The sequence below is a fragment of the Nicotiana tomentosiformis genome, chromosome 2 (genome assembly GCF_000390325.3).
Source record: "Nicotiana tomentosiformis chromosome 2, ASM39032v3, whole genome shotgun sequence".
Lineage (NCBI taxonomy): Eukaryota > Viridiplantae > Streptophyta > Magnoliopsida > Solanales > Solanaceae > Nicotiana > Nicotiana tomentosiformis.
The window spans coordinates 74518955-74535240 of record NC_090813.1 but is presented as its reverse complement, the minus strand read 5'-3'; the positions used below and the strand labels follow the sequence as shown (position 1 = coordinate 74535240).

Genomic DNA, 16286 nt, shown 5'->3' with positions numbered 1-16286 from the left:
TCCTTCTTTCCTTTCCCCGAAAGAGATACCTCTTGTCTAAATTCATTGTCCATTCCATTGTTTGTTTTTCTTTGAATCCCTTTCGGTCCAACTCTGTTCCGAAGCTAAGACAAAGAAGGGATGGTAAGACTTATTTACTGGGTTCTCATTTGATACGAGCTAATATGCAAAAAAGGCACCCAGCCTCGGCAGGAGCATCAAGTCGACTCCGACTGGCCATGGTGGTTGATGCTTCGAAATCAAAAACTCTTGAAAGAAGAAAATCAAAGTCAAATGCCCACGAAGACAAAATAAAGTTGAAAACGTTAAGTCCCACGTGACTAACCGTCATGGTAAAGTTTTGGAAAAGCCAAAAGTTCTCCGGGGTCAAAAATGCAATCGGCATCGAGGAAACGACAAGTTATAGTTGAAATCATCATCAAAGGAGTCGGGTCGATATCAAGTGACCGAAGCACTCAAGGCCGCAAAACTAACCACCATTTCAAACTGACAAATTGTTCTTTGTTTGAACCACAGGAAACGGGTGCAATCCAAAACAACCTTACAAGAAGCAGGTGCAACTAAAAGGAAACCGCGCGGAGACTAAAATAGCTATGCGGCAACAACCACCCCAAAAAGGGAAGTTTTCTCCAAATTCTTTCCCGCATTTTACTCATTCTCTTTATATATATATATATATATATATATATATATATATAAGTGAAAATGACAAGGAAAAGAAAGAATATTCAAAATCATGGTAGTATAGGGTCTCCAATCCCTAGCAGCATTTTCTAACATAGGGTCTTCACTCCCTAGTTAATTTTATTTTAGACATTGGGTCTCCACTCCCTAGCCTTTTTTTCCAACATAGGGTCTCCACTCCCTAGTCTCTTTTTCCAACATAGGGTTTTCACTCCCTAATTGATTTTATTTTAGACATAGGGTCTCCACTCCCTAGTCATTTTTCCAACATAGGGTCTTCACTCCCTAGTTGATTTTGTTTTAGATATTTTCCAACATAGGGTCTTCACTCCCTAGTTGATTTTATTTTAGACATAGGGTCTCCACTCCCTAGTCGTTTTTCCAACATAGGGTCTTCACTCCCTATTTGATTTTATTTTAGACATAGGGTCTCCACTCCCTCGTTGATTTTGTTTTAGACGTACGGTCTCCACTCCCTAGTCACTTTTCCAACATAGGGTCTCCACTCCCTAGTTGATTTTGTTTTAGACATAGAGTCTCCACTCCCTAGTCGCTTTTACAACATAGGGTCTCCACTCCCTAGTTGATTTTATTTTAGACATAGGGTATCCACTCCCTAGTCGTTTTTTCAACATAGAGTCTCCACTCCCTAGTTGAAGTTATTTTAGATATAGGATCTCCACTCCCTAGTCTGTTTTCCAACATAGGGTCTCCACTCCCTAGTTGATTTTATTTTAGACATAGGGTCTTTACTCCCTAGTCGTTTTTCCAACATAGGGTGTTCGCTCCCTAATTGATTTTGTTTAGCGCTACAGCACCACGTGTAAATTTGGTTGTTCTGGATGCTTCAAATACAAGTTTTAAGTGATTGATCTGTGCATACAGTGATTCTTTTTATTACTGCTTCCACCTAGCATATTTCAGGCCTTCTTGGAGTTGCGAGGCTTCCGTGTCTAAAATCCTTTAATAGTTTCCATGAAGTTCATATATTTATTTATCTGTACTTGGACAAAGTTAGATCTCCAATATTACACTTTCTCATGGTGGCTTGTTTAGTTGGTTTGTTAACAACTCTATTTTTCAGAAACCATGTAATTACACATTATGCTCATATTTTTAACATGATCTTCCACAGAGTGTACCATATACCCAGCTCTGCAAAGACGTGACAAGCTGCCTAGGCGTGTGGACCTGTACTTCTCAAGTTGGATTGTTAAGCCGAGTAGGTAGGTAGCGCCATTAACACTGGGTCTGGGTGTTCAACAAGGATTAACTTTGCAAAATTTCCAATTGCCTGTTACTTAAGTTGATTTTTACTCAAGATTACACTGCTAAAATGGATGTAGTGGAATCGAAGAAAGGAGATGGACAGTTATCTGCATGCGAGGTCACGCTTACTCACTATGAAGATATGGGCATCGAGTTCGACATGGAATGTGGGGAACTGTCAAGAAATTGCACAACGGCTTCAGAGCATACCAGAATGCAAGAAAATCAGAAGCAGCAGTTGATGCGAGTTTCTGCTGAAGAAGGTAGAGCTGTGGAAATCCAACGCAGATGGTGGGATAGATTGGAAATGGGTAGCTATTGAAGCAACAGTTGCTGTAGTCTGCGGCCTTCGTACCGGAATGATAGGAAAAGCGGTGTTACTTAGAGCAGAAATGCACCTATTTGTAGCAATACGACCTTCTTATTATTGTATTATTCTTTATTGTTGTACACTAAAGCCTTTCGCGCACACAACCAGGCATTGTGAAATTACTTTCAACTCTTGGCATAAATATTTTATTTTATGTCAAACATTTTGCCGAGTGTTCATTCAAACCTAGCTTATGAGTTTACTAGGGATGGTGTTTGGTTCCATTTGAGTCGGTTTTATGTGGAAAAACATATGCTGAGACAATGTTTCTTTCAAATCTTTCTGAAAATCGTTCAAACCTTTCAAATTCCTTGATCTTTTATTTTTCTTTAATAATAAATTCTAATTAATAATACTCTCCTTTTCCCGATCTATCTCCCTGTAGAAGCACAATATTCATGGCGAAGGACTCCTCAATCTCCCTCTTCATATCTCACCTCTCCTCGGTTGTCAGCTCAGTGGATGAATTAAATTACGGATCCAGCCTCTAACACAAGGGAAGCAAGAAACAATAAATGGAAATTGCCACGACCATCCATTTTCAGTTCCTTATATCAATTCCCATTCACTGTGACAAACATGACCAATCAGTCAATCAACTCCAGCAGGTGCTCTGTGTGTGTCTGTGTGTGTGTGAGAGAGAGATTTTAAGCTTTTAGCATCAACACAGAAGTAGTTTATAGAAAACATATAAATAAATCATTGAACAATAATTAAACATGCCATAGATCCACACCATAAAAGAAACGAAAATTTTAAAGTATAGTTTGTTCCAACTTGGTTTTTCGTCTGCCAATCTAACTGAATCTTTCAAAATGCATTCCTTCCATTGAGAAGCAGTCGCTTCACTTCTACTCGGGAAAAGATGGCTGTGTGCTGAAGAAGAGAGATACTCGTCACCATATTTATGTAGTTTGCATTCAAGGTGAATAACAGGAAGAAACATGAGGGAGCAAAATCACACCTAACGGACTCCGGACCTAATTGCTCCAAACAAAACTGATTCCTTGAGCTTTACGAAATTCATCAGAGATTTTAGCATCCCCAATAAACAACGCGCAGGCGACTCACTCCCTCATGCTATCATTGTCAGCTTCCTCTTCACTTAAATCAAGATCAGCCAACAATTCCTCCAATGCGACACTAGGGGCATCATCCCCATCAGTCACAGATCCCATTTCTGATGGCTGATACTCCCTGTTGCGATAAAGAGATATGTTGAACCTCAAATCAGGATTCTCCTCTAAATCTCTTAAGAATTGTTCATACTCAGAGCTCATCTTCTCTTCATGGTCTCTACCCTTTACATTGTCATCAGATCAATCTCCATATTTAGAGATTTCAGTTTCCATGAACGAGGCTTCCCACACTTCTTCTGCCATTTCTCTTCATAGCTTTTCTTAACCAGTATCACATCTGGGAGAACAAAAACTTTATACTTGTCCAGCTCATTATCATTACTATTAGCAGCATATAAGTCATACCCAAGTGCATAATCCCCAGGATTTAGAAGATGCCCCAGATGTGTTCGTACATTGAAAATTGTATCATTCTTGCCAAAATCAGATACACGAGCTACTTGGGCATCTGCCAAAGCGTACTTAGATCCAACCAACATTGACCTCAGAAGAAACACTCTCAACATCTAGAACTATATATTCCACAAGCTGCCTACTCGAAAGTAGGGACCTAAAAGACGCCCTCCAATACTGTTCCGCGTCCAGAAAACAGTTCCTGAGAGTAAATGGGTCAAGTAAAGCAATGTTATTACTCACCTTGGTGCAGATCACAAGTGGCCCTAGATTCCCCAAACCATCTTTAACTTTTGGCGGAAGACAAATCAAGTCCTCACGGCAAACTGGGCAAATTTCAACTGAATAAGTATACTTGTAGTTGTAACTGCTGCTTTTGGTATCATGAGACACCAGTTGTTTGTCATTACGGCTCCGAATTGGAACCACTTTCCCTATAAACTCCACAAATTTCACAGCATGACTGTGATTAGAGAAGAAAATATCAATTCCTTGATCCATTTGCTTAATCCTTATAGCACGAGCAGCAGCATCATGCTTAAGAATAAGCTGTTCCAAATAGAAGAACGTCCGCCTGTGAGAAACATGCTGTCGCAGTTGCACTGCAGCCACCCACTGGTCCGGATTAGCCTGAACCCTCGTACAAGATTCACACATTTGGTCTTGGATAACACATTCAACACTGCTTTTGCCTCTCCTTTTATTATATGTAGATAGTAAGAGATGTTGAACTAGAGGTTGTCAAAACGAAAGAATGCCATATAAATTACAATCTAACTACGATCTATTGTATAATGTATACCGCCACTATTTATAGAGCGAAGTTTTGTTAAAAGCAATTAGTATTTTTGGGAAAAATTTGATTGCTGAAGAAATCCTTCTTAACACTAAATTTTATACACTTTAGGTTGAAATCATTTATCAGCAATGTAGAAAGTTTTAATACGAGTGCAATAGAGCTCTTGACCTTTAGTCAACACAAGTTTAGCAACAGTCTAACACTATGGATGCTTAACATGCTCTTCGCGTTATAAGATATTCCATCTTCGTCAAATGTAGTTTATCCAAAGTTGGAATCACCAATGGATGACTGGATATTGATACACCTTCAACACAGTCAACCCTAAGAATTGAAATACTTAACGTTACAGATTTTGTAAAAATTACAAATCTTTGTAGGTTCTTTGGCGTATTAAACAGATTTAAACAAATCCACTAACTTGAGTGTCATTCCGACTCAAACATTCAGTTTATGCAAATCTACAAAAAAAAATAGTAGATAAATGACACGATCAGCTGCCCTTGGATCAAATTCTTCAAGTATATGGGGGTGGATTCAATGCATCAAAAGAGCACTTACGAAACTGATTTCATCAGTGCGGAGGATCTAATGAAGCAGGCATGAAAGTCCAATTAGCTAGTCGCCCTGTATGTTCTGATAAAAAATAACCAATGAACTGCACTCTGAGCAGAAGCAAGATATAAACTGAACACAGGAGGATGTTGAGAACTGGGAACAAAGAGGAAAAACATGTTCAAAGATAGGTAACTAGAACAAAGACTAGGTAGCTCTAGCCTCTAAGCACATATACAAGGTGACACTGTCATCTGATTGGGATGGAGAAAACTGTGACAACAGTTATTTACACTTCTGTTTGGAAAATGAGGAGCAGATTGTATACTAGTCCCTAAGGTGCCCCACTCAATTTGGCATTCTGAAGTAAGATCATAAATTTATATTCTCACCGTCACTCAAGTGTAGCTAATTTCTCTTCGTCGACCTCAAAAGCCTTCCGAGCTTGTTTCAGCTCCTCATTCATGGACAATAATTCTGTACACCGGTTAAGTTTGGGCAAGTCCTGCACAATAAAACAGTATTCATCCAAAATTCAGACCTCAGAGCACATAAAAGTTGAACTAACATCATATCTAACTCGCAGAGCAAATGCAAGCAATAGCATGACTGATCTTTCATAACGGCCTTCTAGATTCGCTTTTACAGCTACCGACATGCGTTCACTCATATTAGAATTACAGCAAAAGAAAGCAGAAAGAAGGGCAATAGAATGAGGAAAGTGGTATTAAACAAAGGAAATAATGCCAAGAAAACCCCATAAACTCCCAGTCCAATTCTCCCCAATCCAAAATTGGAGTAATTGTTGTTTAGATAAACAATATAGTAACTATGAAGATTGACTATTCTCAACTTCTTTAGTTGCAACAGAAGCATATGACTAGACCAAAAGAGTTTCAGTTTAATCAGGTATAAACATACATAACATGACCAACGGGACCAATTTTGAATATTAATTCTATCATGTAAATACATAAGCTATACTATAATTATCATAAATATGAAACCAATTATTCAGCTTGATATCGGTACTAACACCTTTGACTGGGGATTAAGTTTTGGATGTGACAAATAAGACCTCAGACTAGTGATTAAGCTTGGGATGCACAACCTAGAAATATCAACTTCTACTAAAACACAAAAACAGAGAAGATATAGAGATAAAGAAAGAAAGAAAGAAAGAAGGGGTTACTTACAGAACCTCCAATTTTAGAATGACATTTTTCAAACTCTTTACTGTATCACCCCCCCCCCCCCCCCAAAAAAAAAAAAACACAGACACACACACACATATAAATAAATGCTGAATTCATAAAAAAGTCTACCTTTCTGATTAAGAACAGAAAGTCCTCTGTCAAAAGCTTCCCCCTTTTGGTTGCAATATCTTGAGCTTTGTGCACCTATACAAGTTGTGAAGCTTAAAAGATAGGACCAAATGCATGTTTCTTCTAAAAATAAATAATAGTCAAAAAATGCTGGGCGTAATACACAGTAGGAGAATATGTTGTCAGAAATTCTTGGTAAGAACAGAATTGGTTAGAAATCAGTTCATCTCACCATATCAGTGACATAATCAACAACGATGTCCTCCACAAGTGCCACAGTTTCTGGAAGCGGCTGATAGTACAGCAGTAGAAGCTCAGTAAATCAGAGCATAAAATAATACCAAATCACAGAAGATCAGAACAAGATTAACTTTGAGAGACAACATTTAGATATACAAGGCAATCAACTATCATGCTTTCCAAATTCATTTGAAGTCCAGTATCAATTGACTGCAGTGAAAACACTAAACTTGATGCCACAAAAGAAAACATATTAAGAAGAAAATCTGCTAGCAACACTATATGTATTAATGGTGGAGACAATAGCACAGTACAAGCGTGCTCAAATCACTTATGGAGCAGGGACAGGAAAATCTGTTAAACCAGAAAGGAGTGTGCTACAGCAAAATAGATTATCCTTTATGGAGAGAAAACTAGACGAATATGGCACAAAATTTGACTCCTGATTCAGTTCTTTCTTAAGTATCTGCACAAGTACTCCAAAGTTCCTCTGAAAGTTATTGCTAGAGTTTAGACAAAGGCTTAGTTATGTTACCAAAAGAAAGATCAAACTGTTTCCTGTAGCCAGCGCATGTTGTTGTAAGAACATTGTTAGGCAGAAACCAAAACGCCATACTCAATATGTACCAACAAAATCTGCAATTTTTTCTAGTATTAATGTGCACACAAACAAAGAACTTGGCAATAGCAGCATGGCATATTCTACTCAATTTCCCCACAAACAAAAGAATTAGTGAATATAAACATCACCAAACATACACAAGGGGAAAACAATAAAAGATGGAACATAAAAGTGAAAAGGCATCTTACATTACTATCATCTCCAAACCCATACATCATGTGTTGCACTGTGCAATGAAACAGAAGAAACATTAATAAACAAAACTTGGATTCATTGATCTATACACGCCTATGCGAACATTCACTTACGGTCTTTCTGAAACATGCCACGTTTTCTTTTTAATGAACTTTCTGATGGTTGCGAAGCTCCTACTCTAGCTTTTGACGATGGCCCTATAGAAGAGTTGTTCATTTTCTATTTATTCCAACTTTCACTTTTCAACCTGCAAAAGTATTCAATAACATCCTCATACCGCAAGCACCATTAAACAAATCAGATTATCAGTTAGATACACCAAGCAGACGCCATGGGGAAACAAAAAGAGTTATAAAACCGAATGCATAAAGAATGTCCTCCTATAAAACTTGTAAACGTTAACATCAACTTAACTGGTCATAAATTATACAAAAATCCATTAGTTTTTCTTACTCTGGACAAAAGGGAGCTCATGGTATAGCCAAAACCTATCTAATTGAAGCAGACACAAAAGAAACAGTACTTGCAAGATAAACTGGCGGAAAACATTCTCCTTCTTTAACATGATTATCAAATCCAGGACAAAGAAATTCCTAAAAACGATCAACGCCGGGAATATAAGGAAAAAAACAAAGGCACATTTCGTATAACATAAGAAAAATTGCACTAATACCGCTTGTTTCCACAAATTTCGACGTTGCAGTTAAGTTATTTTATGGCCAATCAACTGTGTAAAAATCTAACTTTTTGCCCTAGGAAACTGTTAGGGGAGACAAAATTTGAAGAAAAACTTGCAATTGTGTTGATTAGTCGATTCTACTGAAGAAGAAAGTGCGATAGAAAAGTGAATTTCAAATTGAAATCTCCAACAATGATTAGGGCATCAGGCGGTGGATTTTATGCAGTTTAGTTCGGCAGTCCTTTAAAACAGGTACTGACTTTAACGGGTTTCAAATCAATTGGGGCGGCCTAATCGGAATTACTGATTTATGAGTCGACTACAAAAGGAGCTGTATAAGTGGCGATTAGAAAATGCGACTTATAAGTCGCATTCATAATTACGATTCATAAGTCACTATTCCTATAGCTCACGCGCTTTTTGGGTCGTACTTGTGAAATATTGCCTTTCCCAAAATACATTTTATAACCAACATTCTAAATTACGATTTAAGTCACATTTTTCCTCGGAACAAGCGGAAAGAATTTTTTACCCCCCTTTGTTTCGAAAGGAAGGTGAAAAAGTGCAAATTATTTTTTTCCAAATTGTGAAGTTGTGTTTGTTTGATAATTTTCTAAAAAGTTACTTTATCAAAATTACATTTTTTATAAAAAATACTTTTTTACATGATTTTTTTTCTTTCTTAATACACTTATTAGGTAATTACAAGTCAATCTGTGTGATATAAATTAAGTGGTAACCTGAAAAAATTAATGACTAGTCTACTATCACATGCTAAACAATAGTTATATACTATAAAGAAAATCTTAACACTATTAACATATACTATATATATAACTTATGTTTACCTAATAAATAATATGATTGCGTAAATTTTTATAATGTATATGCATATAACTTAAATTCTTCAATTTGTCATAGAACAAGGACAAATAGATTTATGATGCAAAAAATAATGAAAAGTGGATAACTAGTTTAATGGAAACTAAGGGACTGAAAAGTGGAAAGACCATAGTAAATCAAAAAGAGATACTAAAATTCATAAATTTATCTTGTCTCAATAATAATAAATATTGTGATGACCCAAAATGTCATCTTTAAATTTAATAATTAATTCTTGTGTTCTAAGCCCTCTATTATTTATCATTCATCGACTTGCGTGCGCAGTCCGTATAATTTTTCGAAAAGTCTTTATGTGAAAAAAATGGATTAAAATGTGAATTAGAGCTTTAAAACTCAACTGAGTTGACTTTGGTCAACATTTTGAGCAAACGAACTCGGATCAGTGTTTTGACAGTTCCGGTAGGTCCGTATCGTGATTTGGAACTTGAGCGTATGCCCGGAATCAAATTCCGAGGTCCCTAGCCCGAGATATGGAATTTTGATAAAAACAATTAAAAGTTTAAGTTCACATAGTGACCGGATGTCGAATTTTGTGCAAACGACCCCGGAATAGAGTTTTGATGATTCCAACAGCTCCGTATGGTAATTTTGGACTTAGGAGCGTGATCGAAATTTTATTTAGAAGTCCGTAGTGAAATTAGGCTTGAAACGGCAAAATAGGAATTTAAAGTTTGGAAGTTTGACCGGGGAGTTGACTTTTTGATATCGGTATCGGAATCCAGTTCTGAAAATTTTCACAGCTCCGTTATGTCATTTATGACTTGTGTGCAAAATTTGAGGTCAATCAGACTTGATTTGATAGGTTTCGACATCGAATGTAGAAGTTGAAAATTTTAAGTTTCATTAAGCTTGAATTGGAGCATAATTCGTGGGTTTAGCGTCGTTTTATGTGATTTGAGATTTCAAATAAGTTTGTATGATGTTTTAGGACTTGTTGGTATATTTGGTTGAGGTCCCGAGGGTCTCGGGTGAGTTTCGGATGGTTAACGGATAAAAAAGGGACTTAAACAGCTGATGCAAAAGCTGCTGCAAATTTTCTTCTGCTGTGCAATCGAGCCACCAGAAATCGAGCCGAGGATCGAAGGCAGGCTCGATATCCATGATCGAAGGCAGGCTCGAGGGCCATGATCGAAGGCCATAAAGATCGAAGCCATGATCGCTTGCCAGGATTGATGGATGTGATCGAGCCTCAGGGTCGAGGACCATGATCGAAGGCCATGACCGAGGTCCATGATCGAACTCCTATAATCGAGGTCCAGGATCGGACCCCATGATCGAGGTCACCCTAGACAGATCTGTAAGTTATTAAATCAGGGGGCTTCGTCCCATTCGCCATTTTTAACAACTTAGAGCTTGAGCAGAGGCGATTTTTGATATATCTTCAAGGAAAAACATTGGGGTAAGTGTTCTTAACCTAATCTTGGTTAGATTATCCGAATCCATCACTGTTTTTAACATTTAATTGGTGATTTAAGTTGGAAATTTTTGAAAACCCTCTTGGATAGATTTGTGGATTGAAGGGTCGAATCGTTATTGGAATTTAGTCATTTTGGTATGGTTAGACTCGTGGTTGAATGGGCGTTCATATTTCGTAATTTTCGCCGGATTCCGAGACATGGGCCCCACGGGCCATTTTTGAGTTAATTTCGGATTTTTATTGAAAAATGTAGTATTTTCTTATAGAATTAATTCTATAATTTTTGTTGACTGTATCAAATTAATTATGACTAGATACGAGTCGATCGGAGTCGAAAAATCGAGGAAAAAACATAATACTTGGTTAAATTCTAGCAAGTCGAGATAAGTGACTTGTCTAACCTTGTGGGGGAAAAATTTCCCCTAGAATTGATATTAATGTGATTATTGAAATGTGTTGAAAGTCGTGTACACGAGGTGACGAGTGTGTACACAGGCTAAATGTGAAAGATTATATTTTTAAATTGTGTAGATAATTGTTGCGCATTTATTAAATTATTTTATCTTGTTATATTCTTCATCATTGATCTGAGATATATATTTTAAATTTGTTTGATCTTTTCCTGCTAATTGTTTTATCTGTTTAGTTGGAACTTGGTTTCTTTTATTCTGTGCATTATTTGAAGGTTGATTTTCTTTAAATTAAATATTATTAATATGAAGTATTTGACATTTTTAAACTTGATATTAAAGCAACGTATTAAAGATTTTGAAATACTATTTTCCTGAATTATTTACTCCTGAATATTTTTGTAAGATTTTCGTACTTATTGTGGTGGAGCAGTTAGCTCTTTATTGTGGAAACATATTGTTGTTGAATTATTTTGACATGAGCCGTGAGCTCTTTATTGTGAAAAAATATTATTGTTGAATTATTTTGACATGAGCCGTGAGCTCTTTATTGTGAAAAAATATTATTGTTGAGTTATTTTGACATGAGTCGTGAGCTCTTTATTGTGGAACAATATTGTTGATGAATTATTTGTGCAAGTTAAATTATTTGAGCACCTGAAGTGCAAATTGTGATATATTGTGATATTGATACGCATGCGGTGGTATAAGGTCTGGGTATTGAAATGCATGCGGTGAGATAAGGGTGGCTTGATACGCGTGGCTAGTAGGGGGAACTACTAGAGGTCATGCGGTGTGATAAGGATGGCTAAAACGTGGGATGCTATTTCGGAAAAAATATTTTCTTTAAAATAAATTGTGAAGGCTCCCGCGGTGAGATAAGGAAATGAGACATTGTGAAATTATTTATAATTTGGGACTACGAGGCGGTACCTCGGTAGTGCCCTTGTTGATATTGATTTATGGTCATAGTTGCCTTCGATTAATTGTTGTGATTTTCATAAAGTTGAAATAAATTCTGTTTTGATTCCACGAGATATTATTTGCAATTATTTGGTGTCATTAAATGTGACATACTATTTGATTCATTTGCATAGTCATTTTATCTTATTAAATTGTTTAAACATTTTTCCATGTCATTATCTATTCTCCAGTAGAGACTAGGTGCCATCACGACCTCCTACGGAGGGAATTTGGGGTCGTGACAAATATATACATTAAGTTAAGTTAAATAAATGGATTTCTAGAAGATATAATACGTTAAATTAAATAAATGGACTTATAGAAGATAAAGTAAGGTTGCATAAAGTATTAGAACAACTCAGCATCTCTGTCCTTCCTTTAACTTTTTGCTGTTAGCTCATCTTAGGGTTGATTTTTCTTAGTTAACTTCTTGAAAATTAGGTAAAATAGATCTATAACAATGTTATCAAATTAAAATGGACCATCTGTCCTTCTTAGAACTATTCCTTCATAATGAAATATGCATCAACAATTTTAAGTTACCAAATTAACCTAACAAGTATGTGATATATTGCAACGCCAAAGTCTACGGTCATATCTGGTTGGTAAAAGATTCTTTTTATGTACTGCGGCTCCAAATTACCATAGAAGCTACAAGGCGCCAAGGACAAGCTACTGGAAATTTAATTCCAGTAATCTCAATGCTATGGCTTAAAAAATAAGTGAAAAGGAAATATAAAGGTGGCCATGATCAAGAGTTCTTTTATTTTCAGGTAACCTTTAGGCTTTAGTGCAAGGATAGAAGAAGCACAAATAAGTGCACTTCTTGAACAGATTTAAATTAAAACCAGATAAAACTTCAAACATCACCTACATTTTAGATTCCCCATTAATTAATTTCTTCTATCTTTCCTTAGACAACAGCTTAAGATAAAAAGAAGAAAACTGTGATTATGGCTGTAAAAGGGATCTAACTTTATGTTTCCTTTTCACTTTGTTTTAGAAAAAAAAGAAAACCATCATCAGAAAGTTGTACGTAGATAGAACCAAATATCTTTCCTTTTTAGTTCGACCATTCATTTCGAAATTGAGGCCACATAAATATACAAACACATGTAAATGCATTCTTTTAGAAAAAACAAACAAATATTAGCATTTCTTGTTCTGAAAGCTCCAGCGACACACATAGGGCGATGTCTTTGTTCTAGTACCTCAAAAGCCAAAAAAAAAAAGTGTCACTTTCAGTACTTTATCCAAATGTGAAATGAAATTCCAGTATCACCCAAATTATACAGCAATGGCTTGGGCTGATCCTAAATATAGCCACCAGTTGCATAGATTTTGACATCATACCTAAAATGGGTTTCAGGGGACAAAAAATAGCCACAAGGCTTTGGTCCAAAAGAAAAGGTAATACAATGTGATATGTATAGTACTCGTACATTGCAACTTTAAATCATGAATGGTATTTACGTGGAGAGGGTAAAGGGACACGTTCATTATCCACAGGGTTCTGAAACTAAAAACCATGGATTTCTCAGTTATCAAACAACACTACATCTTGTCACACCTCCTTTTTCCCGAAGAATAGAGTGTTTTTCCAATCAAAGTGACATTATCCGAAATGGGATTATTTATTTAATCAGAGTCGCCACTTGGAATAATTATATGGTGTCCCAAGTCACCGGTTTATTTTAAATCCCAAATCGAGGAAATTTGACTCTGTTTTAAAGTCCGCGAAAACCAGAAGACCGGGTAAGGAATTCCGTTAACCTGAGAGGTGTTAGGCATTCCCGAGTTCCGTGGTTTTAGCACGGTCGCTTTAATCATACCTGGCTTAATTAATTTGTTTAATTACGTGTTTTAAAACGTGTGTTTTTTTACCTTTTACCGCTTTTAATTATGGTGTTTATGGATTTATCTTTGAAACGGATCACGTGTGCGTAAATTCGTTTTATTTGGGGCGCTAAAATCATGTCACGCGTACATGTACACACTTAATCACGCTTTATTAATTATTAAGATTGTTTCGCTCAAAGTTGCGCGAACGCATACTTTGATCTTAATTTTGTTACCCGTAATTATTAAGATTGTTTCGCTCAAAGTTGCGCGAACGCATACTTTGATCTTAATTTTGGAACCCGTAACAATTATTAATTATTAAGATTATTTCGCTCAAAGTTGCGTGAACGCATACTTTGATCTTAATTTTGGAACCCGTAATTATGTCATGCGAACATATACATAATCACGATAATTTGATTAATTTAAAAAAAAAAAGGCGTGCCTAAAGCATTCTAACACATTCATGGATTATGTTTTTCTACTTTGAGATTATTGTGAGGCCATGACTTATGGATCAAATATTATTGTGGAGAAAGATGTATGATTGTTGATAATTTTGACGACGTGCTAGCTTGTGTATTTGGTTGACTGCATGCTAGCGTTCGATACTTATCTGTTAGGATGAAAGGAGCATGGTCCAACTCACTCATGTCAGGCCAAATAAATGGCCAGATTACCTCCAGATTTCAACTAAACTCCACGGCCCATTAATAATCAAACTTAACCCATTCCAATTAGCTCTATCCAACCCCCACAATCCAGTGACGTTACAATCAGCTTATACCCCACAACCTTTTAATTTCTAACAAGCAAACACATGGCCCATTATTACTAATCCCCTCATTATTCAATTAATCTTTGCAATTTCCATGATTAACGCGAAGATGCAGTAACAAACATGAGACAACACCAAGCGAAAATGACGAACCAAACATAAGGCACTCAGAGATAATGAAGCTAACCGCAGATGAAATACACAAAGCTAAAAGAAAAATATCTACAAGAAACTAAACAGAAAAACAAATCAAGCATTTAATTAAAGCAATACCAACTAAAGCAAACATAATACCATTGAAACAGTAGATAGAGAAACAGACCTTTGTAAGTGCCTCAAACTAAACTTCACTTAACAGAAAACTTCCGAGCAGAGTTTGGTACAGAAACGATGACTATTCAGCTAGCAACGACCAAAGCCGGCAACAATTCCGGAGCCAAAAATGCTAACCGGTCTTCGACTAACAGAAGCGCAGCGGCTCCGGGACCTCGAATGCGACCTCCAAATCGCAATAGTGTTTTGTGGGTTGAGATGAAGTTATTTTGCTGCGTTTGTTTCAGCTGAGTATTGCAGTAGTTTCAGGTGTTTTAGAGAAGGTTTGTGGGTGCTAAAACACCTGAAACTAAGGTGAAGAAGAAGGAATTTTGGGGGCTTCTGCCGGCAAATTTTAAGACCTCTAGCTCTAAGGTTTCTTTGCCTTCTTCCCTCTGTTTTTCCAGTCTTTTTTCCCTTTTCCGTTCTCTGTTTTTTTCTTTTCTTTTTCGTGTGTGCGTGTGTTGAGGAAGAAGAGAAGGCTCCTAGGGTTCTTTGGGTGTGAGGGGAATTTTGTTCTTGAGAGAGTGAAAGAGGAGGAAGAGGAGGAGGAGGCTAGGGTTTTGTCAAGGGGGGGATCTGGGATGTTTTAATTAAGAAGGGGGATCCGGTTGGGCCGGCCGGGTCGGGCAGGTGGGGTTTTGGGCCGTCGGAATTGGGCCAATTTGGAACAAGAAGCAAAAGACCTTGTTCTTCTTTTATTTGATCTTTCAAAAATAGCCACATTACTACTAATTGAATTTGTTTTGCCAAAACGACCTAATTAGCATTTTAACTAATTAATTAAACTAATTGATTAAAGCTAATGTATATTTTTTTTTTTTGTGATTTTTGTTTTACTCATCCTTTTAACCTATGATTAATTCTCAAATGTAATTAATACACTAAATGAAAGATAAAAAATATTTTTGATGATTTATTATAATTTAAAACATTTCTAAATATGCATGAACAATGCAAATAAATGCAAAACAAATAAAATAAAATTTCCTAAAATGCTATAAAAGCAATTAAAAAAAAATTGGACTATTTTTAGGAGTAAATTCCTATGTGGGGCAAAAATTAGGTGTTCACAGTTGCCCGCCCCTCTTTGCTTGGAAACATGAAGAGTTTTGAGGCAAAGACAAAGTGAGTCATATGACTACTTTTTGACCATGCCATTATTCAAAAAGGAAGAAACAAAGAAAAGAAAAGAGAGTGCAACTGAGTCCTGATTTTGGACAGCGTACATATCTCGGGCTATAAGGGAATCAGGTCGCGTGTAGTTCAAAGAGAGTGGTGGAATGATGAGTTGCTGAGTCGAGTGAGGTTTCTTCGAGGCTCCAGTCCGTGGTCCTGTTCACACATCAAAATCAAAATCAAAACAAACTAAATAAGCCTATCAGCTATGA

General features: G+C 36.5%; 1 protein-coding gene, 1 long non-coding RNA gene and 1 pseudogene across 7 annotated transcripts; 1 reads left to right on the top strand and 2 right to left on the bottom strand.

Annotated features, from left to right (window-relative positions):
- Window positions 1–1829: 1829 nt before the first annotated feature.
- Window positions 1830–2324, top strand: LOC108945825 (uncharacterized). The gene is made up of 2 exons (XR_001970051.3): window positions 1830–1906; window positions 2031–2324. It is a non-coding gene; the product is annotated as an uncharacterized lncRNA (long non-coding RNA).
- An 894-nt stretch (window positions 2325–3218) lies between these two features.
- Window positions 3219–4600, bottom strand: LOC104100170 (uncharacterized; annotated as a pseudogene).
- Window positions 4601–4859: 259 nt separating this feature from the next.
- On the bottom strand, window positions 4860–15463 carry LOC104100168 (transcription initiation factor TFIID subunit 13). 6 transcript variants are annotated; one of them, XR_687185.4, is made up of 8 exons: window positions 14906–15463; window positions 7705–7838; window positions 7585–7622; window positions 6767–6826; window positions 6535–6609; window positions 5602–5714; window positions 5216–5290; window positions 4860–5115 (listed from the first exon to the last, which is right to left on the bottom strand). XR_687185.4 is itself a non-coding variant. In XM_009607344.4 (8 exons), the coding sequence occupies exons 2-6, from the start codon at window positions 7805–7807 to the stop codon at window positions 5604–5606; spliced, it is 387 nt and encodes a 128-aa protein (XP_009605639.1). In that variant the 5' UTR covers window positions 7808–7838; window positions 14906–15463; the 3' UTR covers window positions 4926–5115; window positions 5216–5242; window positions 5602–5603. The 6 variants fall into 6 exon arrangements, 5 of the variants coding, with proteins under 5 accessions (XP_009605637.1, XP_009605638.1, XP_009605639.1 ...); XM_009607344.4 differs by having other exon boundaries at window positions 4926–5115; window positions 5216–5242; XM_009607342.4 differs by having other exon boundaries at window positions 4860–5290.
- Between the last annotated feature and the right edge of the window lie 823 nt (window positions 15464–16286).

Bases quoted from the DNA above. Each gene is read 5' to 3' on its own strand.
- LOC104100168 (XM_009607342.4), bottom strand. From the start codon at position 7,807: ATGAACAACTCTTCTATAGGGCCATCGTCAAAAGCTAGAGTAGGAGCT. The intron at 7,623-7,704 runs GTAAGTGAATGT...TTCATTGCACAG, and splicing joins TGGCATGTTTCAGAAAGACC to TGCAACACATGATGTATGGG. The intron at 6,610-6,766 runs GTGAGATGAACT...CAACTTGTATAG, and splicing joins TTGATTATGTCACTGATATG to GTGCACAAAGCTCAAGATAT.